Source organism: Prionailurus viverrinus, chromosome E3 (genome assembly GCF_022837055.1).
Source record: "Prionailurus viverrinus isolate Anna chromosome E3, UM_Priviv_1.0, whole genome shotgun sequence".
Classification (NCBI taxonomy): Eukaryota; Metazoa; Chordata; class Mammalia; order Carnivora; family Felidae; genus Prionailurus; species Prionailurus viverrinus.
The window spans coordinates 40,148,054-40,173,552 of NC_062576.1; the positions used below are offsets into that span (position 1 = coordinate 40,148,054).

Below are 25,499 nucleotides of genomic sequence, written 5' to 3' on the forward strand. Positions count from 1 at the left end.
GTTCCGGGCAGGGAGCTACTGTCAGCTGTCAATAAACAGCAGAAAACAGAGCTGCCTGGCTCACTTCTTGGGGACGTGTGTTGGGGAGAACGGGGGTCTAGCTTGCTCCCGGCAGGGAAGAGAAGTCACCAAGAGGGCCACATCCTGGAGCTGACAGGAGCCCTTCTGTGGCTCCTCCCCAGCCTCCCTCCCACTGGCCGCTGGTGCCCCAGCACAACAGCATTCCCGGGTGGCCTGTCACCCCAAGGACTATCCCCACTCACAGCCACAGTCTGTGCAGCTTTTATTTCAATCAAGAAGTAATCAAATCTATATACAGTCTAAAAACAGTAGAAAAGGTGAGTAAAAAGGCCCACAGTCCATCTGGGGCAGGGATGGAGGGTGGGCCGGGCGAGCATCGTACCTGGCACCCAGCGGGAGGGGCTGGGCACTGTCTTGGTGGCGACGATCACAGGACCAAGCAGAGGGAGGCTCGCCGGGCACAGGGTGGGGAGGGCACTGCCTGGCCAGGTGAACCTGTCGGTCTGTCCCCGCAGGGCAGGCAGTGAGCGCCCCCTGAGACCCCTCATGTGGCCAGCCTGGTTGGGACAAGCCTAGGGAGGTCCCAGAGGAAGCCAAGACTGGTCTGGATTCCGTTAGCAAGTCCAAACCTGCAGAGAAAGGGCTCTGTTTCAGCTGCCCCTCTGGCCACGCCGCCCCAACATCACCTGCCATCCACACCTGCCCTCTGGTGCCACCGACCCAAAGCTTCTAGCTCCTCGCCCCCCACCCCCTGCTCCACACACGTAGCCCCTTTGGAAGGCCTGAGCCGAGGCACTGACCTTCACAGTGCTGTCCACAGCTCCCGAGAAGAGCCGGCCCCGGGACACGGCCAGTGCAGTCACACTGCCCTGGTGACGCAGCAGGGTCTGCGTGCAGATCATGTTGTCCATGCTCCAGACCTGGGCGCACACGGGACATGAGGGCCTGCCCACCTGGGCCCAACTGCCCACCGTGAACCTCCCACCATCACTAGGTCTGCACGCACCCTGAGAGACCGGTCATAGGACGCGCTGAAGACTTTGGTCTGGTCTGGCGTTGAGATGACCGCCAGGGCATACACAGTGCCAACGTGGCCTGTCAGGGTCCGCACCTGTTCCTTGGACTCAATGTCCCACACCTGAAGGAATGGCCCAGGCAGGTCAGAGCCACAGGCTCCGGGGAGGACAGCGCCCCGGAGGCAGGCCCTGCCCCTAGGTGCCCCCCTTACGTGGATGAGGTTCTCATAGGTGCCACAGACAATGTGGTGATTCGTCACAGCGATAGAGTAGACGCTGCCGCCAGATGTCTGCAGGACGTGGATGCAGTCGAGGGTCCGGATGTCCCAGATCTACGGACAAGCTCGAGCCCGTCGGTCCCAGGCCCGGCACCTTGCCCTCAGGGCCTCTGGACGCTAAGCAGCCCGCTCGTCACCCAGGATGTGTGTGAGGGTCTCCCCAACCCGGCGGCATGGGGGCAGGGCAGACGGAGCCCCCGGGGCCGGCCTGGGCAGTGCCAGCCCAGGGGTCTAGCCTAGTGAGGGGTCTTCCCACGCAAAGCGTGTGCGGACGCACCTTGATTGTCTGGTAGGAGCCGCTGTACAGGTAGCTCTGGGCAGCCACCAGCGCCCGCACCCAGTGGTTGAGGCCCGTGAGCTCCTTCTTCAGCTTCAGTTCAGTGCCCACGATATCCCAGACCTGTGGGGACGGCCACGAATGCAGGCTGGGGCGCAGGGGTCCGGTAGCCCGCCGCCCCACATGTGCACACGCGAGGCCGGCCTGACCTTGATGGCCTTCAGGGAGCCGCTGAAGAGCATGTTGTGTGAGGAGACCAGCGTGCACACGGGGTTGTCGTGGGCCCGGATCGTGTTCACCTTCTGCAGGTTCTGGATATCCCATACCTGGCGGGAAGGACGACAGGAAGCCTCGGGTCGTGGTGGCACGGCGGGCCTGGGGCCCCCGGAAGCCGGTGCGGCCCAGGCCCCTCCCACCCACCTGCCGCGGCCCCACTCACGATGATGGTGCAGTCCGCTGAGCCGCTGTAGAGCTTGCACCTGGGGGAGCGGAGCCAAGGGGTCAGGGCAGGAGAAGCCACTGTCCTCGCTGGTGTGGCCTTGCCAGGCCAAGGGAGCACCAGCCACCGGGAAGCCACCAGGAACCGGCAGCTCGGCCGGGTTCCTCCTGCTGCCCCCAGCCCTCCGTCTTCCTGTTCCGGCGAGGGAACCTTGGGGGTAGAAGCCTGACCCCGCCGCCTGCCTGGCAAGCGTCCGACAGCAAGCTGTGAGGTAACTACCCCTGTTAGCGCTGCCGACGGCCAAGCTGCTGCTTTCCGGGAATGCACGTCTCTCCCTCTCCTGCCCACAACGTGAAGTCTCATGACACGAGACAGGAGAGAAGGTCGAGAGGGGCTACCCTTCTCGGGCGAGGGGGGGAGCTGGGCAGGCTACTCTGTGGTCCTGTCCCCAAGCTGTGCCTGAGGCTCTGGCTACAGGCCAGCCGAGCGACGGCTGAGTTCCTACCTCCCCGAGGCGCCCCAGCTCCGGGGCCACACACTATGAACGTGGGGGCCTGCGTGCCACCACCCAGCCATCCAGCCCTGCTCAAGGATGAGGGTGCCCCGCAGGAGAGGTAGACATAGCCAGCTGAGGACACATGTGGCCCGTGGGGGGAGCAGGGCGTCTCCCGTCCCTGCCTCCACGTGGGTACCATGCATGCCCGCACTCACCCCTGGATACAGAGCGCCAGCACAATGCCGTCGTGGCCTTCTAGCGTCTTCTGGCACTTGTAGGTGGTACACGTATCCCACACCTGCAGAGGCCACCATCAGGCTGGGTCCCAGGAGGGTCAGCCCAACGCCAGGGGGCAGCATGGTGGGAATGTGGAGGGAAGGTGGGCGCAGGCAGGCCAGAGCTGGCACAGCTTGGCAGGCAGTGCCCATTGCCCCCCCCCCGCCCCCCCGCCACCAGGCTGTAGACCACCTCCCTGGGCAAGACCCCACTCACCTTGATGGTCTTGTCAGAGGAGCCACTGAAGAGCAGGTCCCCCATGGAGTAGACACACAGACACCAGACGGGTCCCTGGTGGCCCACAAAGGTTCCTTTGCACTTGAAGATCTGTTGTGGGTCATAGGCTGCGGAGACGGGAAGAGCTGGTGAGGGCCTGGGGGCGCCCAGGGGCAGCAGAGGGGGCAGCGGCAGGCCCGTACTCACATCCGAGGATGCCTGTGTTCAGCCGCGCATTGATGTGGGACAGCTCATCCTGCCAAGACCAAGAGGACAGGGCATGCTGGCTGTGGGTCCGCGGTCCCCCTGCCCCCACGCGGCAGCAGCCGCCTCCCCCAGCACAGACACTGAACCCTGACAGCGGGGTGGCGGGGAGCGGGGCAAGCCTCCTGTTGGGGCCTAGGCCGAGGGCCGGTCCTGCGTCCCCACCCCCCCCAACCCCCCACCCCGCACGTGGCCCCCTCCTGCTCACGTTCAACATGGACGCATCCCTCCGGAACTCCATGAGGTCCTCGCTGAGCTTGCTCTGGTTTTCGTCTAGGACGTCTGAGTGGCAAGGAAGAGGGTGTCAGGGACCGGGAGGAGAGGCCACACCCCTGCCTTCTGGGCCGTGCCCTCACCGAACTTGAGCTCCAGGCTCTTCTCCAGCTGGTCAATCTTCTCTGAGAGCTTGCCCAGCATGGAGCGCAGGAAGGCGATCTCCTGGTCCTTCTGGGCCAGCGCCACGTGCATCTCGTGGAAGCGGTCGTCCGTCTGCTGCAGGAACTCCTTCAGGCCCTCGAAGCGGCAGGTCTCCAGGTGTGTCTCATACGTGTCCTGGTTCCCGATGAATGTGCACCTGGAGACGCAGGATGGCTGCCCTGCCCACCTGCCTGCCCAGTGAGGCACTGCCCCTGCCCCCCCCATGCCTCCCCACACCTCCCACCTGCTGCCCACCCCGTCCATCCTGCTCCCACTCAGCACTCATCAGGCCACTTTGGGAGGAAATCTAGTCCTTCTGCTCCCAAAGCTCCTTAAGGGCTCTTCCGCACCCTTCGACAGCCTCCCGGCTCCTGCCTCTTCCCCCCTCCCACCGCCCCCTGCTCTCTACCCCACTCATGATGGTCCAGCCGCCCGAAGCCCTCATGCTAGTCTTTGGCTCACACCCACACATGCATCAGTTCTCAGGGACCCCCCCCCCCTTCCCTGACCTCCCAGCTCGCCGACCACTCCGACCCCTCTGCGTTCCTGTGGGGCTCAGGCCTCTCCTTCACGGCACCTGTACCTCAGTTTGTAATTACATAGCTGACGGTGAGGCTCCCGCTAAGGTCCGTCTCCCCGGGACCCTGGCTGTCTCCCCAGCGCCCAGCACACAAGCAGATCTCAACAAGGGTTCGCTGAAGGAGGGACTGTGAATGCCAGCCCGGAGGCCCCGCCACCCCTGCCCTGCCCGCCCACCGGCCGGGGGCAGCCCACATGCCCACCCCCGCCCACTCACCCGTACTTGGAGTGGGGACACTTGATGTGCTCACACTCCTTGAGGTGGGCCTCCAGGTTCATCTTGAGGAGGGGCGGGCAGCTGGGGTTGTTGGGGCACCGCACAGGCCTGTAGTCACAGCTGCCCTCGTGGTCCCTTTGGGAGGCGGGCGTCAGTCCCCAGAGGCACCGGCTCTCAGCACCCCTGGGAGGGGTAGGGGGCGGGGGCCGAGGACAGCACTTACTTCCGAGCGCTGAGCTTGATGGTGAAAGGGCACCCTCGGGGATCCACCTCAAAGACGGCAGGCTTCCCGGCCCCCGCTGCCCGGCAGCCGTGCCTGCAGTGGATGAACAGCTCCCCGATCTGCTCGGCCACCGCGATGTTGTTCACCACCACCGTCAGCTTGGCGTGGTCCACGGGGCACTTCTCTGGAGGGGAGGGCGTGCTGACCTCACCGTCCACCTGGCTGTCCCTGCCCCGGCAGCTCTGCTCTGCGTGCTGCGACCAGGCTGCGCTGGGGGCGGGCTCTTCCCTGGTAAGTCCCGGTGTGGCAGGCCCGGAACGGGCTCCTCAGGCTGGCCGCACCGAGCCTCTTTCTGGGCCCTGATGCACCCATCTACCTGCCCCGCTGCCATGCCTGAATCTGGATGGGGGCACAGCTGGGCCACCAAGGGTGACCACTGGGTGAGCAGGAGGGACCGGAGGCCTCTGGGCTGACTCAGGAGTCTGGGACAGGGCAGAGGGAGCTGGGGCAGAGCCTGGAGAGGAACTAGCCCCGGGCCCGGGGGCCCAGGCCTGAGAGGGTGAGGCGGGGGGCCCTGATGGCCAAGGCACTCTTGCTGGAAACAGCTGGTGCTGAGGCCAGGAGGCCCCGAGACGTGGGTCTCACCACTTCGCCCATCAAGGTCCGGAGCCCGGCCTGAGCGCCCCGTGGCAGAGACGCTGGGGGCAGGGCTAGGGAGAAGCCACCATGTGCCAAGGGCATGATCAGTGCTGGACCTAGGCTGGGACCTCTCCGGAGGGACCCTTCCCAAGCAGGGTAATGAGGTCAGCCGGACCGGGGTCTGGGGAGGGGGGGGGGCCCTACCTGACTTCAAGGCGCATCTTCGGCAGAAAGTGTGCTGTGGAGACAACGGGTGGGCTTGGGGCATGGACACAGAGTCGCCCCCACCCCGTGCCCACCGAAGAGGGCAGCCCCTGGGTGGCCACGCCGGGCCCCGTGGTGGCGCACGTGTCAGGAAGGGAGGGGCGGCCTCACCCCGCACGTGGTGATCACGGGGTCCTTGAACACGCTGCAGCACAGCTGGCAGCACAGCTTCACCGACGGCTGCTCAGCAAACACCAGGGGCTCCTAGAACCGGGCAGGGCAGGGTGAGGGGGGGCCGGGGCGCGGACGGAGGTGGGGGGCGGGGGCGGGTAGCGGCCGAGAAGGGCCTGCCGCGGAGGCCTGGGGCCGGGCCTGAGCGTGAGGGGACCGAAGCAGGGAGGACCCCTCCAGCCGCGCCCTTGGCCGTGCGCACCTGCTTCTCTAGCGGTGATGGAGACTCGAAGACCCCACACGGGCGCCGCCCTCACTTCCCAAAGCTGGACCCTGAGTAGCCCACGGGAAGAGGTGCCCGGGGAGTGGGGGGGGGGGGGGCGTAGGCCAGACCTTCCCGCCCCTCGAGGGGCCGCCTGCTGGGCGGACACACCTACCGGCTCCTCCTCCTCCTCGGGCAGCGAGAACGTGGAGCGCAGGGACATGCTGGACTCTGAGTGCAGGGAGCGGACAGAGATGGCCGAGTCGGAGCGGCGTGGGGTGCTGATGGGGGGCTGCGGCGCACAGGGACAGGCGGGCCCGTCAGCCGGTGGGGAGGCCGGGGCCCCCTCACCCCGCAGAGCCGCCGCCTGTGCCCAGGGAGCCGATGGGGCGCCCGGGCCCCCCGCCGGCCCAGCGGTCCCGGCCCTGTGGCTGGGCCACCCGCTCACGTCTGCCAGCTTTCTTTGTGTAAATGGAGAGACTTCCTGCTATTCAATTCCAGAAGGACACGCTCGCCTGGCCTGCTTCCTGCTTCCCGTGAGGGAATGTGGGCTGCACACGGGGCACCTCCATCAGCCAGTCCCGGGCCGGCCTCCACGCCCGGACTGCCAGAGGAAGGGAAGGCCGGCAGAGGCTGGGGGCTCCACGTCCCCTTGGGTTTGGCTGCCCGTCTGGCTTCCCTGGCTGGGGACACGGGGCCGGGCCACTGAGGCTCCCAGGGAAGGCAGGGACCTCCCCACTGAACCCTGGCCAAGATTCTCAGAGGGAGGAAGAGCCGTGGGTGCCTGCCTCTGCCTGAGTCACGGAAGATGAGGATCTGGGGGAGCCTGGGTGGGGAAACCGTCCCCTCCCCCCCGCCTTGGCCTAGAACCCCCCAGTAAAGATCCTGTAAGAGCCACTGCTCCCCACCCAGCCCACGGGCTTCCTCCTGGTCCCGGCCACTCTGGGGAAAATCCCCTCCCGGGCAGCCATGGGTGAGTCAGAGGTCACGGAGGCCGAGGCAGGCGGAGCCAGGGAGTGGGGCGCAAGGTGCCTGCTTTGTGCTTAGAGAAGCCCTAGTGTAGCGCCTGGCACACAGCGCACTCAAGTAATTAAAAAAAACACTGTTTCCCTTAGTATTAAATAGGAAACGAAGGCCTAGCAGCCCAGCATGAGAAGACTTGGGTCCTGGAGGCTGGGAGGACAGGAGAACCAGCTGGAGTCCGTGGGGCCACCACACTGGCGAGAATCCCGAGAATCCACAAGGGGAAGCAGAGAGCGAGGCTCTGCAGAGGTGAGCGGCAGGAGGGCCCGAGCCACCCCCTCGGCCAGGGCAGCCCCTCGCTTCCGACAGGCCCAGAGCCCAGCGACACGGTCCAGTGGCCAGGCAGGCAGGGGACAGCCACTGTGACCCTGGCCACACAGCCTGGGCCCTGACAGCCAGCCTCGACTCCACCCCAGCCCCTTCCTCGCCCCGCAGAGCCAGCGGCAGGAGGTTCTCTGGCTCTCCCTGTCAGCGCAGCCCTAGCAGGCCCGTTATTGTCCCCCAGCTCCGGCCGTCCTCCTTCCAGCCACCTGCTCAGGGGTCCCGCCTCCACCCACCAGCCCACCCTCCAGTCCTCTACTCAGTAGCAGACAACTTTCAAAACGGAAACGTGATCTGTGACCCACACGCCTGAACCTTCTGTGGCTCCCATGGCCTTCAAGACGGAGCTGAGTGCGCTTCGCCCCAGCTCGCAGGCTCTGCACCCTGCGGCCCCACTGCTCCTTCGCCTCCACAAAGTCCTGCCACGGGCGCTTAGGCCTCACGACGCCCGGACATACCAGCCCTCTGTCTCACCAGCCCACCGTAGCCTGCAGACCGCAGCTCAGGGCGTGCCTGGAGGTGGAGCCTCCCCTTCAGCTACCCCTGGGACCTGGCCCTGGGGAAGGACGGCATGGCCGGAGGCCGTGACCACGGCACAGACCTACCATGCTATCCTCCTCGTCCCGCGGTGAGTAGGCGAGGGTGCTAGAAGAAGACGGTGTCCTGCGGTGCTGTTTGTACGTGCTGGTCCCGTCGGCTGCCAAGAAGAGAGGGTGCGGTTGCCACGAGTGTGATCCGGAGGGGCGTGGCTGGCCCCCCGTGGCGGGAAGTGGGCTCCCTGGAGGGACGGGCCCGGTGGGGGCAGGGGCTGGGCCAGACAGGGGGCTAATCCCCTCCGGGAAGTCTCCTTGCCCCCCACCCTCTCCCGTGTCCTCCTTCTTGATCTGAGGGCCACTTGGCTGGGGCTGGGCTCGTGGGCAGCTGGGAGCCACCCTGCCCCTGTCAGGGGCCTGAGCAGGACAAGGGCCAGAACGCAAGCTGGCCTGAGCCCCCGGCAAGCCCCGCACTGGCCCTGCATCCTCAGCCCCCTCCAGGGCCAGGCAGGCGGGGAGGGAGGGCACAGCCTGGGGCCAGCCCGGCTCAGGTGGTCTCCAGGGCCTATCCTCTGTGCCTGGAGCTCCGGAGCCCCCGACAGTCACGCTCCCAAGGCAGGCTGAAGGTGGGGTGGAGGGATCATCTCTCTGACTCTACAAGGTGCCAGCGGTCTGACCCTGGGGCTGCCCTGTGCCCAGCTGAGTGATTAATCTGGAGGTTGCCTGGCATGAGGTGGGATGTCATCTTGCTTGGCCCTCAAGGTAACCCTACCAGTGGGCGGGTCCTCTGATGTCCTCAGTGCCCAGAGGAGGAGACAGGGACAGAGGCCTGAGGCCCCCGGGCCGGTGTGTGGTGGGGACTGACAGGCAGCCCGCTGTTTGGGTCTGCTTGTCTCCCAGCTGTTCCCCTGGCCAGAACCTGGAACCACCCTCGGGCCTTCTCAGCCCACTCCAGGGAAGGTGTTGGTCAGGAGTCCATGGGGAAGCCAGAAGCCCTGGAGTGGCCACCACCGGCCTCAGGCCCACCCAAACCCAGACATCACAACCAGCCCCAAAGGCATGGTTTCATGAGTCGGGCTTTAAGCAGCTCCCCTGTCACTGGGCCTCAGTTTCCCTATCTGTGAGAGGGGTCAGGTGAGGTGACTGTTCATACCCAGTCCTGACCCATCCCTGCCACCGATGGGGTTGCTGGGTAGGGCGAGAGGGAGACAGACTCCCATCACTGTCTGCACCAGGAGCGCGGGACTGCCGTGACGGGGGCCCCTGCAGCTTCTAAGAGCAAATGAGACATTGAGGAACAGTGACCTGGGTGCTTGTATTGGGGAGACGTTTGTTTATTTTTTCTCAGGACAGAACATCTAAGAAGGAAAAGGGGCACTTTTGGAGCATCTGATTGAGCCACGCTGGGGCAGAGGGGCCAGTGGGAGCATGTGCACACAGTGGTCCTGTGGCCTCACTGCTGAGTGCTTCGAGAGGGAACCCCGGAAAAGCAATTAAAAATCGGCTTCACCTACGAGGAGCAGAGTACCAAAAAGGCAAAGGAACAAAGTCCATCCCTGAACCCCCAGCCCTGACAAGAGAGGCAACACACCCTCATGACTCAGGGAAGGAGGTAGTGCCCCGGGCTGTTAGCCCCTCACAACCTCCTCGAACACACGGCCCCGGGCTGGAACCAGTCTGGAGAAAGGACACCGAGAGTACTTCTTACCACCCACACGTGTCCAGCGTGGCCCCCAGTCCCGACCTCCCGGAGGCTGCTAGAAGCCCAGGGCGGGGATGAACCAGAGGATGCTAGGACGAGGGACAGGGAAGGTGGGGCAGCCCTCCCCAGAGGTAACGGGTGAGGCCCCGGGACGGAGGTGCTGGGATGCCCAGGGTTGTGGGGGGAGGAGAAGGATGCGGCAGCAGAGGCGGGGGGGGGGGGGGGGGGGCGGGCGGCAGGCAGCCTAGGGCCGACACCGATGCCCCCTCCTGCCCCACCAGGACGTGCCCGCAGACCCCAGTGGGAGTAAGGGACGCCCAGATTCTGCCCAACCTGCCCTGGCCTGGGCTCACAGGCTGGCTCACCTTTTGTGATGGTGGTGACGGCCGAAAAGGCAGGCCCGAAGGTCGTTTCCATTCTGGTCTGGACAGAGAACAGATGAGACTTGGCATCGACCCCCAGCGAGGATGTGTACACACACGTGGACGGGCACCGATGCGCTTTCATAGCACCATGGTCACGTGCGTGCGTGAGCTCACGCGGACACACGCGGCACAGGCCCTCCACGTAGGGAGGGGACTGCTCTGGAGGCTCTGCGGGGACCCCGGCACACGAGGTGGGCACGAGGGGGAGACCCTTCCCCGTGAGGTTCCCGCTTACCCCGGCGGTGACGTCGGCAGTGGGAAGGTTGGCGGGCCCCCCGGAGAAGCGGTTGTAGCGGGCGCTCTTGCCCGAGCTCATGCTCTAGAGAGGCATCTAGGGTCCGCGGGCAGCGTCTCCTGAGGGGGGAGCACAACGGTGGTGGGGACAGTGGCCCGGACTCGTCAGATTGGCCGGCGCTGACCCATGCGGCCAGGCCTGCTCTGGCTGGTCCACTCCAGGCACACTTTGGCCTCTCCACCACCAGTGCCAACAAGGGTGGGTCCATGCGGGCAAAGTCTCTTTCCCTCCTCCCATCCCAGGTGTGCACAGGCCCAAGGAAGGGAGGAGGCCCTGGGGGCAGGCAGGCAGCTGTCACTCAGCTTTACCTTCCTTCAAGGCTCAGGCTTTTGGAAACGTCACCAGCTCTGCCCCAGAGGCGGAAGCCCCCACTGTGCTCTGCCCGAACCTCTGGGTCTGAGGGCAAGTGTCCCTGGAGCCAAGACTGGGCCGTGGTGTGGCACCCGGGGCGGGATCAAGCCGTGTGCCTGCTTCCTACCAGGTAGGACAGTCCCGGTCTGCAGGATGGAAGGACGCTGGCCACACCCCAGACGACCTGTCGGTGATGTACCTGGGGCCCAGCCTCTCAGAGGCTCATCACGCAGATAAAGCGCCTTTGGGACAGGGGGAGGAGATGAGAGTCCTGATCCCAGACCTTGTGCAGGTCCAACTGTCGACTCAGGACTCACAGGCTGAGGTGGTGGGGAGAAGGCACAGTGGGTATCATCCTGGGCCTGCAAGAATTACTCCCCCCACCCCACTCCACCCAAGACAAGGGGTCTGGCCATTAGAGAGGAAAGGGGACCAGCCTGCAGCCACGATCGTGGATAGCCTGGGGAAGCCACCCCACTGCCAGGGCGACGCCCACCTTTGCAGGGGCCCTCCTGGGGTCAGCGTCCACAGCAGCGTCTATCTCCCCTCTGGAGTCAGCTGTAGCCTCGAGGCCCCAGCTTTAAGCCAGGCTCCCCGCGAGGAGGAGCACATGTGAGCTCTCTCCCCAGGAGACCCCTGGGAGGCCACAGCGCGGGCTCATCACCTGCTGCTACGCCGGGCCAGCAGAATGAGTGTCAGGAACTCCGGGGGAGGCCGGCACGTCCCGCTCTCGTGGGGCACAAGGGCACATGCAGGCTGGGGCCCACTCTGTGCTGTGAAGGCCCCCCACGACTGAGGAGGGGGCTCCGGGTGGAGGGGCTGCTGAGCCATCTGGCCGTGTCTGCCTCACACACGCCACAGCCACTCGGTGGTCCTGCAACCCAACCTAGGGGTCTACGGGGAGGGGCTGGCTGCCGAGCCGTGTGTTCCCATGCTGCGCTGCTGAGCTGTCACAGCTCCCCCATCTTCTCTCCCACCTGCCCCTTTGAATACCACCTGCAATGCCCCCGCCCCCCCGCCCCCAGTCTTCTAGACTCGGGCCTCGGTGCGGTGGCTGTCAGTCCCCACACTTGGCCCTGCCACAAGGCACCGCCACCGATGCTCTCAGCGCCCTGGGGGTCCAGGTAGACCAGGGGATGGGGGGATCCCAAGATGTTGGCCAAAGCCTCCCCCTCCTGCCCATCACTCCCCCTGCTGTGACTCAAGAGACTTGGCGGTTAAGTCCCAGACCAGGCTCTCCGGTGGCTTGTCCTCATGGGGGAGAGGCAGGGACTCCCGAGAGTGGGCAGTACCAGGCCCTTGGTGGAGGTGTGGCTGTGGTGGGTCCGGAAGCCCCACCTCCGCTGCCGCTGCTGGTCTCCACGCTAAGCAGGAAATCCTGGGGCCACCCTGCTTGCAGCAAGGATACCCCGGCTGGGGCGACATAGGAGCTCCAGGACTCACCTTTTGGGAAACCCGAGGTCGGCTCCCGCCTCGGCACCATGGGGCGTGCCAGGAGGAGGCTGGGGGTGGGTCACGGGGAGGCGGCCGGCCCACACTGACCTGGATTTTACAATTCATCTGCTCCCTCTGCTGCAAGCTCCCGAGGCCCAGCGGCCAGCGGCCGGCTCCAGCGAGCGGCTCCCGTGGTCCAGGCAGCCGGGACCCCAGCAGGGACTCCCCCCAGGACGGCGGCCAGCACGCCAGCCCCCGTGGGGCCTGTGTGCCTGCTGCTCAGTCTGAGGGAGCAGGCGTCTGGCTCTCCCTCACTCTGAAGTGAAGTAAACAGAAAGGCACGCAGGGCAACATGCAAATCGGCTGGAAAGTCCCCCGACAGCCAATAGCGGCCAGGCCGGCAGACACACAACCCGGGGGCGGGGTGGGGGTGGGGGGGAGATGTACAGACTGGCCAGAGAGCAGAGTGGAGCCAGGGAAGGAGGGAAGTAACTGCTTCCCCATTTACATGGTTTGGCCTGCACTCCCAGCCAGGGACCCGAGGCGGGGGGAGGGGGGGTTGCTGGGCTGCAGCCACCGCCTCCCCCAGCTGTGCACCCCCAGATCACAACGATCAGACCCTACCCTAACTAAGCATCCTGGAATTGAGCAAGATGCCCTGAGCCTTCAGCCCCGCTCCCCCAGGGGCTGCATTTTGCAATAAGTCTTCGCCGGTGTCTCCCAGCTCTGTGGGCCCAAACCCCAGAAACAACAGCACAGCTGCGTATGCCCCCCCACCCCGCTGGGCCCAGCTGTCCGGGGTGGGGTATGCCCCCGCCCCCCAGGGGTAAGCCTCCTCGCCACCCCGCACCAGGCCTGTATGCAGGCGGACAGGGAGTTGTCAGCTAGACGACCGGACACTCCCATACTGGGAAAAGCTATGGGCTGAGCCTGCCAGGCACAGCTCCCCTTCCCTCCCCAGCTGAGTCCCCCCACCCTGCCTGCTCCAGGTGCCTCCGCAGAGCCCAGGCAAGGGACACAAGGACCGTATCTCTTAAAGAGAAAAGACCAGACGCACGTCCTGCTGGAGATGGGGCCTCAGGTGAGGCTGGTGGGAGAGTGGTACCCAAGGTGCCCGGGGTCAGTGCAAAACCAGCTCCCCTGCTTGAGCCTAGGGTCAAGGCCCAGGGATCTCTGTCCACCCAAGTCCATGTCCAAAGGGCCCCTGGGGCACACTCCTTGCCCGACAAGGGAACGAAGATCCACCTATAATGCCCCAGCCCCTCTTCAGGAAAGCCCCCCACCAGCCCCGTTCTCTGGGCAGCCTACACCAGAGAGCAGGCCAGCTCCCTTGGGAACCCCTCCCCACCCCCACCCCCTGGAGGGAGGCCAATGGGGTCTGCTAGGCTCACCCTTGGGAATGTGGGACAAAGATCCCCCACTGTGGTCCCTGTGGCTGGCAGCCAGCAGAATGGGTAGTGTAGGCTGTAAATGCTGGACTGTGACGGGGGAGGGGGGGGACGACAGTGGGATGGCCAGAAGCAGGTTCTTCGAGGAGTGGGTGTGGTGGGGTCCCCTCAGCAGCATGTGCTGAGCCAGCAATGGGGGTAGGCTGGCCCTGGAAGCACCATCAGGCCACACATTTAGTGGTGACTGCCCCAGGGTGAGCATGGGTGGCCAGGACACCTCAGCCCTGCCTGGCACAGAGCTGTGGGTGGCCACCAGACTGCAGCCAGAGCTCCAGATGCAGCCCCTGGTATCACCCATGGGCCACCCAGCCCCTGGGTCAGCCCCCGCTGGCCCCCTGGCCCAAGCCCACGCAGGACTGCCAAATCCTATAGAAACAGGCTGGGTTGCCATAGCAAAGCCATATACACCTCTCCCAGCAGTTCCCTGATGTCCCCTTAGCACGTCTTTTCCATCCCAGATAGGCACGGTGTGATGTCAGGGCCCCCCCTAAGCACCTCAGCAGGCCCAGGTTTGAGGCCTGCCCGGCCCCCCTTCCCTCCGAGCACCCAGCCCTGGACTCTGCCCTCACCTTCCATCCTTCCCTCTGTGCCCACGGTTCCTAAAGGGTGGCCTCAAGGTTGCCAGACTGGACACCCGTTGTGGCCTCCTCTCCCCAAGGCTGTGAGAGTGCCCCAAGGCACTCCCCACCCAGCCTCTCCAGCACCCGTGGGTCCCTCTGCTGGAGGGAGGTGTACACCTGAAACAGCCTGGGGGGCTCCTAGAGAGCTTCCCAGAGGAAGGGGCTGCCCAGATCCAGAGCAGGGAGAGAGTATTCTGGAAAAAGGTGGTGTTTGGCCTCCTCTCTGAGCACCTAGCCGTAGGGGCCACTTTTACCTGCCCACACCCTTCCTCCAACTCAGCGTCTGGGCCAACCCAGGCTGCAGAGGCACAAGGGGGAAGCAAGTCCCAGGCTGTCTTAAATCAGTGAGTCTAAGGTCAGCCGGCTGGCTTAGTTGGAAGGGCGCGCAACTCTTGATCTTGTGGTCGAGAGTTCGAGCCCCACGTAGGGTGGAGAGATTACTTAAATAAATCAAACTTAAGAAAAAAAAAATCAGTGAGTCTAAACTTGTGGAGACAGGTCCTGGGCCTCTGCCCAAGAGCCCAGGGACACCTCGGACCCGGGCTACACCTCCAGGCCGCCCTGGCTATTTCCGCCTCCCTGACTTCCTCTTTCTTGGTTCCCTACAGAAGCTTGGGGAGTGTGCACAAAGTCCCAGCCGGGAGCCCCGCCTGGACATGCAGACATGCACCAGCCTGCTCCACTGTCCATTCCATGCCGTTTCAGCCCAGGCTGTGGTACTACAGTCTTTCTGGCACATTCCTTCAGTCCCGGATTCCGTGAGGCTGCTCCTTCCCCAGGGGATAGCCGAGTACCAGGTCTTCATGTGACCTCAGCACTGGACTCCAGGACCACTTTCTCCCTCCTCTGCCCCACCTGACCCATGTCCCTCCAAGGAGCAACCAAATTTCTTCTGTGGAAGGGCCAGCACACCGGGGACGCCCTGGGGCATCTACTGAAAGCTGAGGGGTTCGGGCCCCTCTACGAGGGTACCTCCTGCATAAGCCAGCCAGATGGCCCAGTAAAGTCCTAGGAGCCGACTCAACAGCAAGGTCAGGCCAATGGGGACCCAGGTTCGGAGCAAGTTATGTCCTGCTGACCCCTCCCAAGGCTGGGCATATGCGGGCACACTTCACTTATGTGCTTATATCGACCCCTCCAAGTGTTCCTTATGGACAGCATGACGGTCAGGCCACAAATGCAGGACTCAGACCTGGGTTCAAATCCCGCCTCTGCCACGTAACAGCTGCGTGACTTTGGGCAAGCCGCTTGCCCTCCAGGGCCTCAGATTTCTCACTCATTAAACAGAGTGGATGTACTCCCATCTGAAAGGAGCTGCGAAAGGCAGGGCAACAGTGAGGGCTCCACTGACAGCAGCCCCTCTTCGAGAGTCAAGAGTAGAGGCCGGGAGGCCACCCCAGGACTTAGAGCCCACAAGGGGTCACACCGCGGCCAACCAAAGCCCTGTTGTGCCAGCAAACCGAGGAGCCCATGGTGCACCAAAGCCAGCCGCACACCAAGCCGTGCCGAGGAGCACCACACCGCGGAGCCCAGGCCGCCTGGAGCCGTCCATACAGGTCAGGCCCTTCAACCACATCTCTCCCGTTTCCCAAACTCTCTGATTTCACAGCCGGCCGGCCGGCCGGCCAAGGTTCACACCCACTGCATGCCAGTCCCTGTGAGGGTGAGAGGGCACGTGGTGACGGCTGAACATGAGTCTGACCTTGAGAAGCTAGGGGGCCTGGTAGGAGAGGTAGACAGGCTCGGGAGTATTAGTAAGCCCCATTCGAGCTGCCAAAGACCCTTTTCTGTGGGTTCCTGTCCCAGCAAAGTCAGTGCTTCAGACTCTGATCTTTCCCATTCATTTCCAGAAATATTGTGTGTGACACACAGCCACAGTGGGGGTTGCTCCACAGGGAGCCCTCAGGAAGGAAGACATCCCCTCCTTCCCAGCTGGTTACCTCCCTCAGCCAGGTTGCCAGGATCCCTGCTTCCCCCCAGAAGGAGCTTCTGGCTTCCTGGGGCTAGTGCAGCTATAACATGCAGGAACCTTGACACACAGAGACCAGGGATTCCGGAGAAACGTGAATGCCCAGAGCAATGCAAGTAGGGATGTATGACAGAGAGGTAGTGCCTGCCTGCCGCACAGGCTTGCGGGGAAGGGGTGTGGGAAGGGAGAGGCCCAAAGAGAAGGAATGAGGAAGAGGGAGGTCACATGCTTGGCAAAGGCCAAGGGGTGGGCAGCCCTCAGGAGAGGGGGCCTGTGTGTGCACAGGAAGGGGTGTGAGGGATGGGGAGAAGGGTGAACAGTCTGGGCAGCTTGGAGCTCTAGGCAAGGGAGGCAGCAAAGCAGGGTGGAATCCCCAGCCCTACCCTCCACCCCTGTCCTGCCAAAGCAGGGTGGGATCCAGCACAATAGCAGCCTCGGCTCCAGCTGAATGCCCTGGACTTGTTCAAGGCAACGAGGCCAGAACGGCCAGACAGCCTCGTCTCCCACCCCCTCTACACACAACCAGGGGCTCTTTACCGGCCTTGGATCTGATGCTGGCTCTCCTGTGCTCGAATCCTCCAACAGCCTTCCTTGCAAGCACAATACAATCCCTCCACCATGCACTCTGGTGTGGCCCCGTGGACTAGGCCTCTCACCCCTCTGCCAGCACTCACTGGCGCACCAAGCCCTTTCTTGCTCTGGGCCTTTGCACACCTTGCTCCCTCTGCCTGGCATGCTCTTCCAGCAACTTCCCAAGACAAGCTGCTTGCTGTAGGCACCTCCCCCCTCCCCAAGCCACTCGAGAGCGCCCCGTACTCTTTCTCAGCGCCCTGTTTCTCTCATAGCACCTATCACAACTCTTTAGGATTCTGTGTGTACTGTCAATCCCTCCCCGCTCTAGATGGCCGGTTCTCAAGCCGGGGTGTGTGGGGTTGGGGGAGGATTTTGTCCCCCAGGAGACGTTTGGCGGTGTCTGCAGGCATTTTGGGTTGTCAAGACGTGGGGGTGGGAGAGGTTACTGGCATCTAATGGGTGGGGACCAGGGATGCTACTCAACATCCTACAAAGCACAGCAGAGAAGGATCGGCGAGAAGTGTCAACAGCGGCCGGGCTGAGAAAAGCTGCAGAAGAGCCTACGAGAACTGGGACCCCGGCGGCGCTCAACGAACGCAAGAAGAACGAATGAATAAAGAAGGGGAGAATGGGGCAATGGGGCAAGCGACGGACAGACGCCGAGACCCCGGCCCGTGTCGGCCCCGCCCCCCCAGGCCCGACGCCTCCGCGGACCCCGAAGCGCCTACCGCGCGGCCCCGAGGCGCGAGCCCCGGGCCGGGCGCGCCGCGCGGACACTCACCCGCCCGCGGCCGCCCGGGAGCGGCAGCGATACCCTCCCGCTTCATCGTGCCCCCGCGGCCGCTGGCCGGGAGACAGACCGGACGCGCGAGCCGGAAGCGCTGAGGCGCTACGCCCGCCGGGACTTGTAGTTCCCCGTCTCTCAATGCCTGGGTCCCCGCCTCACGCGCGGCTCTCCAGAAACTACGAATTCCGGCGGCTCCGACGTCGCGGGGCTGGATTGGCAGCTTCAGAATCACTCTATGTTGCAGGTCGGAGTCTGATTGGTTCTGTGCATCTGTCGCTCACAGTTAAGTTCCAAGGCCTCTGCTAAAGGGAGAAGCTTCGCGAGTCTGGTTCAGGAGACCGGGGGCGGGTACTTCCGGCATGATTGCCCAATCGCAGAGGTGGGACACTTTCTATAAAAGCTTCAGCCTCGGGCGCGTGCTTTCTTTTGGGAATCCAGTGGCGGCCGTGGGCATTTTGTCTGTGCGGTCGCTGCGAGTCCACGTTAGGGGAGGATCTGGGCCCCGAATGGGGCTGAGGGGTCCTCCAGGGCCATCATCCGCCGGGGCTCCGCCTCTGTCTTCAGCGTTGTACGCGTTCCTTGCTCCGCCCGCCTCCCCCCCCCCCCCCCCGCAACCGGTCCCGTTCTGTTGGGAAGGTGCGACTCCAGACCGACTTCTCTCCGCAGGTAAGCCTGGGCCGGGCTTGGTTTCCCCTATGCAGCTTGGAGCCTGTGATGAATTGCTTTCGTTTCTGACACCTCGTATGAAAACTGCATGTGCAGTCTGATTATTTTGCCAGTCTGAGGCTTCAGGGTGCGCCCCCTTGACAGGAGGGGCTGGTGTGAAAACATCTCCAAAAAATCGGGGTAGCGGGCTTCTGTCTACATTTCGGCTCTGTGTGTCTGACTTTTAGGGCGGTCGGTGACGTGGTTGGAGACCGTGGACGTAAATGAACGTCAGCCCGGGGCCTGGTGGTAAGGCGGGAGTCCACGTCCGTATCTGCGGCGCTTAACAATAAAGCAGAGGTGGTGAGTTGATGGGAGCGCAAGTGTCTTTATTTTCACACGCGTTTGCTCCCCAGAGGACTCCGCGGGAGGACTGGCTCGTTCCGTGGCAGTCTTGGGAAAGGGTAGAGAAAGATGGATGTTCACACGGTGACCTTTCAACTATTGGGATGCCTTCTCGGTTTTTTTGCCTGTAAGAGCAGAAATCCTGGGGCGGAGCAGGGGTCTTTGTCTTAAGCAGGTGAGGAACTCTTCCTCCTCACCGGCCACAGAGCACTGTTTTCTGTTTCGTTGGGTCTTGCAGAGGGAAGTGGGCATCAACCACCCAACCACCTAGGTTCCCCGTGCTCCCTAGACAGCAGCCCTAGTTGAGGGTACTACCCTCTTAGCGTTGTCTTCAACCCGTACTTTGCCGAGGGCGCAAAGAAGGGGATTTCTTGTAACAGAAGAGACCGGCAGTCCAGAAAACACAACTTTATTCACCAGAACTGAAAACAAAGACTCTTAACCTAAAGACCTATGAGCTGGAGCACACTGCCAGACTCCTGGCTTGACCTCACTCTGCACAGGCCTCAGCTGGGCTGGCAGTTCTAGTTTCCCTGACGGTTTCTGATTTCCCACATGCCGTTCGTGTATTAGAAAGCCGCAAACTTGGCGTCCTCCAGGCAACACGAGAGGAAGACCCTGCTGATGTTTGAACCAGAGTCTCTGAGTGTGTGGGCTGGCAGCTTTGGTCCTTGGGGCACAGATGCATGATTGGATGTGCAGCGAAGCCCTCTGCCCCAGGCACGGACAGGAGTCCGGCCTTTCCCTGCCTGGGCAGCGGGTGCCGCTGAAGACATGGCTTTTGAGGGGTTAGGCACTGTACACGTGGCGCTGGCACCGGGGTCCAGCCTTGAAGCCGGGCGCGTCCAGGAGAGGGCAGCAGAGTGCCGTGGCAGCAAGACCAGGCTCCCCGCGTGGGCTTTACATTGTGGGGTGTCTCCTGTACGGGAGGCCGTTGCTTCTCCATCAAGGCCTTGGGGGCAAGGCCCTGAGTCAGGGGCTGCAGACCCACTGGCTCCATGAAGCCTGTTGGAACTGAGGCTCTAGGGAAAGACGAGGCTCTGTCTAGGAGTCCCAGAAACGGCCGCCCTCGAGTTGACTGCCAGGTGACCCTCTGTCCAGCCTTGCAGGGGCCTCCCAGAGGATGTGCAGTGGCAGTGCCCAGTCAGGTTCAGGGTCTGCAGCAGGAGGCCCCTCGGCCCTCCCTCTTCACGTAGTCGTGCAGCCGGAAGCGAGGCTCACTGGGGACCTTCATGGAGCGCTGCTTCAACTCCCTGTGGGGCAGAGGGGACCATGGGACAGCTTCCTCCACCAACAGAGATTCAGACTCTGGGTCTGGAGGATCTTCCTGATGACTACCAGCACTTACTTTGCTACGGCTGTGAAGGCCAAGTCTACGTTGAGGCCTGTCTTGGCGCTGGTCTCCATGAAGGGCAGCCCGTACTCCTGCAAACAGCTGCTGCCAGCCAGGTGGCAGCCTGGTGGAGATAGCCCAGGCCCTGCAACCCCAGGGACGCTCCCCGGACACCCACCCCACCCCGGCTCACCTTAGCCAACTTCTCCCCATCCTCCCTTTTCACCACACGCTCCTGGGCGGAGTCCACCTGGCCGGGGGGGGTGGGTCTTGGTGAGAGCTGGCCCAGGGCTTACCCTACCACCCCTGCCCCCATACAGAGCCACGGTGGAGAGGATGGGCTGGGGTGCCCACCTTGTTCCCCAGCAGCATGAGCACCACGTCATGTTGGGCGTAATCCTGGATCTCCGTCAGCCAGGCCTGTGGGGGAAAAGCTGAGACCAGGCTGGAGGCTGGCACTCTGCTCGCCCCTTGCCCCTCCAGGCCTCATGGCTTGGGGTGCCTGTTGGGCTCTGGCTAATAGGAAGGCCCAGAAATCGAGGTCCCTGGGTCCTGTTGAGGCACCCTCGACAAGCACCTTACCCAAGGTGTTGGACTGACAGAGCTGGAAGGTCCTCAGACTCCCTTCAGCTCACACTCCACCTGAGCCACCAGAGGGGCTGTCTCCCTGCCGTCGGTAGGGTCCTTAGCCCCCTGGGACCCTAATGCCATCACGGCCTGTTCCTGCCACCACCACCAGGAAGGAAACCACTGACCTGGATATTGTCAAAGGAGGCCTTGTTGGTGACATCATAGAGCAGCAGCAGTGCTGGGGGCAGAGGACGAGTGAGGACACCTCCAGGGCCCACCACAGCTTCCTGTCACCCACACCCACACGCATCACAGCCTCCACACTTCCTGCCATGCTCCTGCCCAGGGCACCCTCCTCCGTGCAGAAGCCAGGGAAACCTGACACCCGCGAGAGCACAGCCTCTGACTCCCCGGGACTGGCATCCCCCACCCACAAGCTCACCATGAGCATCGCGGTAGTAGGCGTGGGTGACGCTCCGGAACCGCTCCTGGCCAGCTGTGTCCCAGATCTGGAGTGACAGGCACAGGGCCGCCAGTTCCTCCTGGGTGTTCACTACCCTCAACCCTCTGTCCCCCCGCTGCTCCCCACACCACTCACCTGCAGCTTCACCTTCATGCCATCCACATCCAGAACTTTGTTCTGAAATAACAAACAGCCCAGTCCAGCAACCAACAGCTAGAACACTGCTGCCCTCCGGTGGGGAGCTCCCAGCATCCCCCCTCACCGTGCCTCCTGCACCTCCCCCTGGTGAGCCCCTCCTGGTAGCCCACTCCCACCCTGGAGGCCCAGCACCTACTCCACCAGCTCCCTGCCCTTGAAGGTGACTTACACCACCCACCTGGTCAGTCACTGAGTCCTGTTGCTCCCGCTTCCCCCCACTCCCTTCCCTCTGCCAGCACCCGTCCAGCCCAGCCTGGCTGCCCACTTCCCCCTGTGCCTAGCCATAGCCAGCTTCCTAGTTTAAGAGCCAGCAGCCCCCTGAGGGTGGGTCCCAGCACAGTAACCACAGAGCCTGAAACTGCCTGGTACACGGTGGGTGCTCATTAAATGTTTGCTGGCCGGTAGTGGTTCCTAGCCGGACCTTCCCGGTGCAGGGCTAGTGGCAGGGAAAGACCCAACCCCACGGTTCCCATCTGCTGTGGTGGGGGTGGGGGCCCCTGGCAGCTGGAACACCACCGCCCCCCTCTTCCCCAAGCTCCTGCTGTCAGGGTGCTTCTGGGTCTCCAAGGAACCAATGGCACAGCCATCTGCTGGGCTGGGGGGGGGGGGGGGGAAGGGGGGGCTGGGAAGGACACCCTGCCTTCACTGGCACCCTGAACAGGGGTGTGAACCAAACAGCCTCACCTCCCTCGCCACCTGCCCCAGAGCCAAGAGGGAGGTGAGAAGGGGGGAGATGGGTCCAAAACAGGCCAAGGACCATCTGTCCAGGGTCAGAGCTGCCCCCTTTTGGCACCTGAACCCTTACTTCATCTCAGAAGACTGGAGGGGACCTGGACCCTCAAGCAGGGTAACCCATGGCTCCCCAGACTGGGAGGAGCCCCCTTTCCTGTTCCCAGAATGGGCCTCCCTCCCAGCCTCCCACCAACTGGGTCTAATTAAAGGGTGAGAAAAAATGCAAATTTGGGATTTGTCTAGAACACACCAGCACCTTGGCAAGGCAAGAATTTAGGCTGGTGACTTGAGGTGGGGCTGGAATGCTGCCACCCCCCAGGCCTAAGGCCGCAGCCCTCAACGTCGCCTGCTGACTCCACAGGCTGCTAAAGGTGCCAGGTGGGGGGAAATGAGAGAGATTTGAAGTCCAGGGGCACTTCCCTTCCCCCCAGAAAACCCCAGGACACCCCTCCCGCTGGGGGCAGCCTGGGAGGGGGCTCTCGAAGAGGGGGCAGCAGCCAGGCGGCAGCATTTCCCGTGAGCCTCCTCACCCAAGGGCAGGGACCCGCCCCTGCTCCCAGAGGGGGTGCGTGCTCCACACCACCTGTCTTCCTAGGTCCTTTGGCAGGCTTCCTGGCACCTCTGTACAGAAGGACAGTGACGTTCGCCCTCCAAGTGAACATGGGCCTTGAGTGTCCTCTGTCAGCCATCACCCGGGGGGTGGGAAGGCACCACGGCCCACCTACCCTGAGGCACAGAAGGTAGCTCCAGGCACAGGGGTGCTCTCCCTGCTTCAGTCAGATGCAGCCCTCACCTGTCTTCAGGACCCTTAGGGGGTCAGGAGGTGTAGTTTGGTGGGTAAGGCATCCCACCTCAACCACCTGGGCCCTGAGAGCCGGGTGGTCCAGACAGGAGCTCGAGCTCCACCCTATGAGCCTGTTGGTGTCACTGGGGTAACGGAGAAACCAGCTGCCCAGGGGTGTTGTGAGAGCCCGGTGAGCTGGTGTCAGGGGCCCAGGGCATGGCTGGGCCAGCTCAGTGCTTAGGACGTGAGCTTCCACTCTCACCCGGAAGTCGATGCCCACAGTGGAGATGAAGGTCCCTGCCAGGAAAGCCCCGTCCTTGAAGCGCACGAGTAAGCAGGTCTTCCCCACGCCTGAGTCCCCCACCAGCATGACCTGGGGCGAACAGGAGGGTCAGAGGTGTTAGGGACAGAGGGGACCAAGGTGCTGGCCCACCCAGAGGGGTGTCTGGCCTTCCCTGCGCTGGCCTGGCCGGGAGTGGAGGAACCGGTCTCAGGCTCACAGGTTCGGCAGGACTTGGGGGAGACATAGCAGCTATGGTGGCTGCCAGCCTAGACCTCCAGGCTCCCACCTCCAGAAGGTTCTGTCCCCTCTTGAACAGTGGCCCAATTCAACCAGTGAGGAGTGGGGGCAGCTGCCTCCATCCAGGGTCCTACCCAACCCACCCCCAGACCCTGGACATCATGCTTGATCTGGAAGGAAAGCATGTGGGGATTGGTAGCTGGAGACCTTCTGAAAGGCCTGCAGGGGTCTCTGTGCCAGGGGCTTCTTCCCATCCCAGTAAGACTCTGGAGGAATTTGCCACATGGGGGTCAGATCTTGGTGTGATGAGGGGCCTGGGTCAGGTCTGTGGAGCAGGAGGGGCAGTCAGGCCTCCCCCCTCCTCCCCTCCCCCAGCCTGCTGCCCAAGGCTCCAAACCCAAAGACAGTCCTGACAACCCCTCCACGATTCACAGGCTCCTGGCGAGGGCTGAAGAAGGCTCTAGTGCTCCCTACCCAACTGGCAAACCTCTTCTTAATCTCCCCCGTCCTCCAAAAAGAGAAGACCCACAGACCCTGGGGGTGCGGAAGGCAGCATATGGGAAATGGTGAGACTGGGCCCCCGCGCGGGGGCGGGGGCGGGGGCGGTGTCATTCGGGACCCGGGACGGAGCACCTGCCAGGTCTGGGACCCTTTGTCCAGCCCTGCCAGCTGTGGCGTTAGGGGGCAGACCTTGCCAGCTGTTGGGTATCTGAAATCCGGGTCTGAAGGCTGTGTGTGTATGCCATGCACCGTGCCAGCTGCTGGATGCCGCTCCGGCGGGGAGCCCGCCGAGGGTCCGCGGGGCCCTGCATCCCCTCCCCGACCTCTCCCGGCTCGGCTCCGGCGGAGCGCCACCTGCTGCGCTCGCCTGGGGCGGGGGCCGGCTCACCTTGAAGGCGACGTCGTAGAAGTCGCCGCCGCCAAGCGAGGGCCGGCCGGGCTGCGGGGGTCCGTTGGGCCGCGCCTGGGGGCCGGGGCGTGCAGTCCCTGGGCGCGCCGGCCGGGACCCGTCGGCCGCAGGCAGCGCGGAGGCAGCGGGCCCGCTGGCCCCCTTCCTCTTGGGGGTCTTCTTCCTGGACATGACGGGCGGGCGCTCAGGGAGCTCCCGCTGCAGCCGCCGCGCCCCGGGCCGCTCTGCTGCCCGCGCCCGCCGAGCGCGACACGGACCCGAACCCGTCCCGCAGCAGCGGCGGCGGCGACGGCGGCGGCATCGCGGGCGCCAGGCTCCCCGCAGCCCCGCCCCCGCGCCCCACAGCCCGCAGCCACTCAGGCCCGGCCTCCCCACGCCGCCGCCAATGGCCGCGCTGGGGCGGGGGCATGCAAATGAGCCGGCCGCCCTGGGGCGGGGTCACGAGGCGCGGGCACTGCCCTATAGGTGCTCCGGGTGGGCTCGCGTCCGCCCGGTGCGTGCAGCTCCCGCCCTGCCCCAGGCCCTGCGACCTCACTCCGTGGCCACCTCCGTGAGGCGGTGGGTCTGGGTGAGGCGGGATCCTGTCGTTTTCCCGCTTGTACACCACCCCCCCCCGCCCTGCTCCTTGCCCAGTGACCCTCACTGGACGGCCTCTGGGCCTGGGACGAGAGGATTGCCCGAGAAGGGGGCGCTGAGTCAGTGGGACTGCATGGGGTGGACACCCTGGGTGTCTGTCCCTTCTCAGCCGGAGATGCCACCTGGTCTGCTGCGCCCTCACTTCTCCCCTTAGGGCAGGCAAACAAACCCGGGGTGGGGGGCTCCCAGTGCTCTGGGCTCATCTGACAGCTGGTTACCAGAGGCAGGACACAGCTAGCACTTGAGAGCCGCAGGGCGCCCTCCCCCGCAGCTTCTGCCCGCTGGGCTGAAGCCTCAGGACCCTTGGGTAAAGGGAAATCCACCTTAGGGCAGTAGCAAGCCCTCTGAGGGGCCTTTTCCCTGGGGCTCTGCCCTCAGGGGTCTGGGAGGAGAAGGGGCTAGGAGGTTCCTCCCCCAGAATGTGGCTAGCCCCTTGCCCTTCTGGTGCCAGGTTCTGGCCCCAAGGGGGCCAAGTGCTGACTGTCCAAGTCCCATGCTAGGCCCTGGCAGACCGGCCTCCAGAGCCTGACACCTCCTCTCCACCTGAACTGTCTGTCTCCACCCAAGAGTCTCTGGGTTTTGAGAATGAGGCTGAGACAGTCATGGAATCCCAGGAGCAGTGAGCCAACATGCCCCTCACCTAGGGCTTGGGGGCAGCGGGTGTAGGCACAAAGGCATTTCTTCGGGGATCAGCCTTTGCTCCATACCGCTCTGGGAGCTGGAGGGTTGGTCTGGCTGTCCCCTAGGATGTGACAGCTGACACATGGACCCTAGGTCCTTCAGAGGCCTGAGCCCTCTCAGCTGGCAGGTCCCAGAGCCCAAATAAT

The 25,499-nt window shown here is 63.9% G+C and overlaps 2 protein-coding genes, 1 long non-coding RNA gene and 1 other non-coding gene across 11 annotated transcripts; 2 read left to right on the plus strand and 2 right to left on the minus strand.

Moving 5' to 3' along the window:
* Window positions 1-266: 266 nt before the first annotated feature.
* TRAF7 (TNF receptor associated factor 7) lies at window positions 267-17,622 on the minus strand. 5 transcript variants are annotated; one of them, XM_047838805.1, is made up of 22 exons: window positions 17,471-17,540; window positions 12,188-12,395; window positions 10,235-10,353; window positions 9,940-9,997; window positions 7,945-8,036; window positions 6,171-6,287; window positions 5,734-5,826; window positions 5,563-5,596; window positions 4,720-4,903; window positions 4,497-4,631; window positions 3,640-3,857; window positions 3,492-3,565; window positions 3,227-3,275; window positions 3,020-3,147; window positions 2,743-2,825; window positions 2,032-2,071; window positions 1,802-1,918; window positions 1,593-1,715; window positions 1,250-1,369; window positions 1,028-1,159; window positions 822-941; window positions 267-650 (listed from the first exon to the last, which is right to left on the minus strand). In XM_047838805.1, the coding sequence occupies exons 3-22, from the start codon at window positions 10,313-10,315 to the stop codon at window positions 636-638; spliced, it is 2,013 nt and encodes a 670-aa protein (XP_047694761.1). In that variant the 5' UTR covers window positions 10,316-10,353; window positions 12,188-12,395; window positions 17,471-17,540; the 3' UTR covers window positions 267-635. The 5 variants fall into 5 exon arrangements, with proteins under 5 accessions (XP_047694761.1, XP_047694758.1, XP_047694759.1 ...); XM_047838802.1 differs by lacking the exon at window positions 12,188-12,395 and having other exon boundaries at window positions 17,471-17,622; XM_047838803.1 differs by lacking the exon at window positions 17,471-17,540 and having other exon boundaries at window positions 12,188-13,341.
* A 210-nt stretch (window positions 17,623-17,832) lies between these two features.
* Window positions 17,833-18,493, plus strand: LOC125154601 (uncharacterized). The gene is made up of 2 exons (XR_007147849.1): window positions 17,833-18,142; window positions 18,370-18,493. It is a non-coding gene; the product is annotated as an uncharacterized LOC125154601 (long non-coding RNA).
* On the plus strand, window positions 18,183-18,265 carry LOC125154878 (small nucleolar RNA SNORD60). The gene has a single exon (XR_007147969.1). It is a non-coding gene; the product is annotated as a small nucleolar RNA SNORD60 (small nucleolar RNA).
* A 426-nt stretch (window positions 18,494-18,919) lies between the features above and the next one.
* On the minus strand, window positions 18,920-24,350 carry RAB26 (RAB26, member RAS oncogene family). 4 transcript variants are annotated; one of them, XM_047839559.1, is made up of 9 exons: window positions 24,016-24,350; window positions 22,869-22,979; window positions 21,028-21,069; window positions 20,872-20,938; window positions 20,615-20,667; window positions 20,214-20,279; window positions 20,053-20,109; window positions 19,875-19,951; window positions 18,920-19,779 (listed from the first exon to the last, which is right to left on the minus strand). In XM_047839559.1, exons 1-9 carry the CDS (start codon window positions 24,205-24,207, stop codon window positions 19,677-19,679), a joined length of 768 nt encoding a protein of 255 aa, XP_047695515.1. In that variant the 5' UTR covers window positions 24,208-24,350; the 3' UTR covers window positions 18,920-19,676. The 4 variants fall into 4 exon arrangements, with proteins under 4 accessions (XP_047695515.1, XP_047695517.1, XP_047695516.1 ...); XM_047839561.1 differs by having other exon boundaries at window positions 19,875-19,961; XM_047839560.1 differs by lacking the exon at window positions 24,016-24,350 and adding an exon at window positions 23,559-24,006.
* Window positions 24,351-25,499: the final 1,149 nt, after the last annotated feature.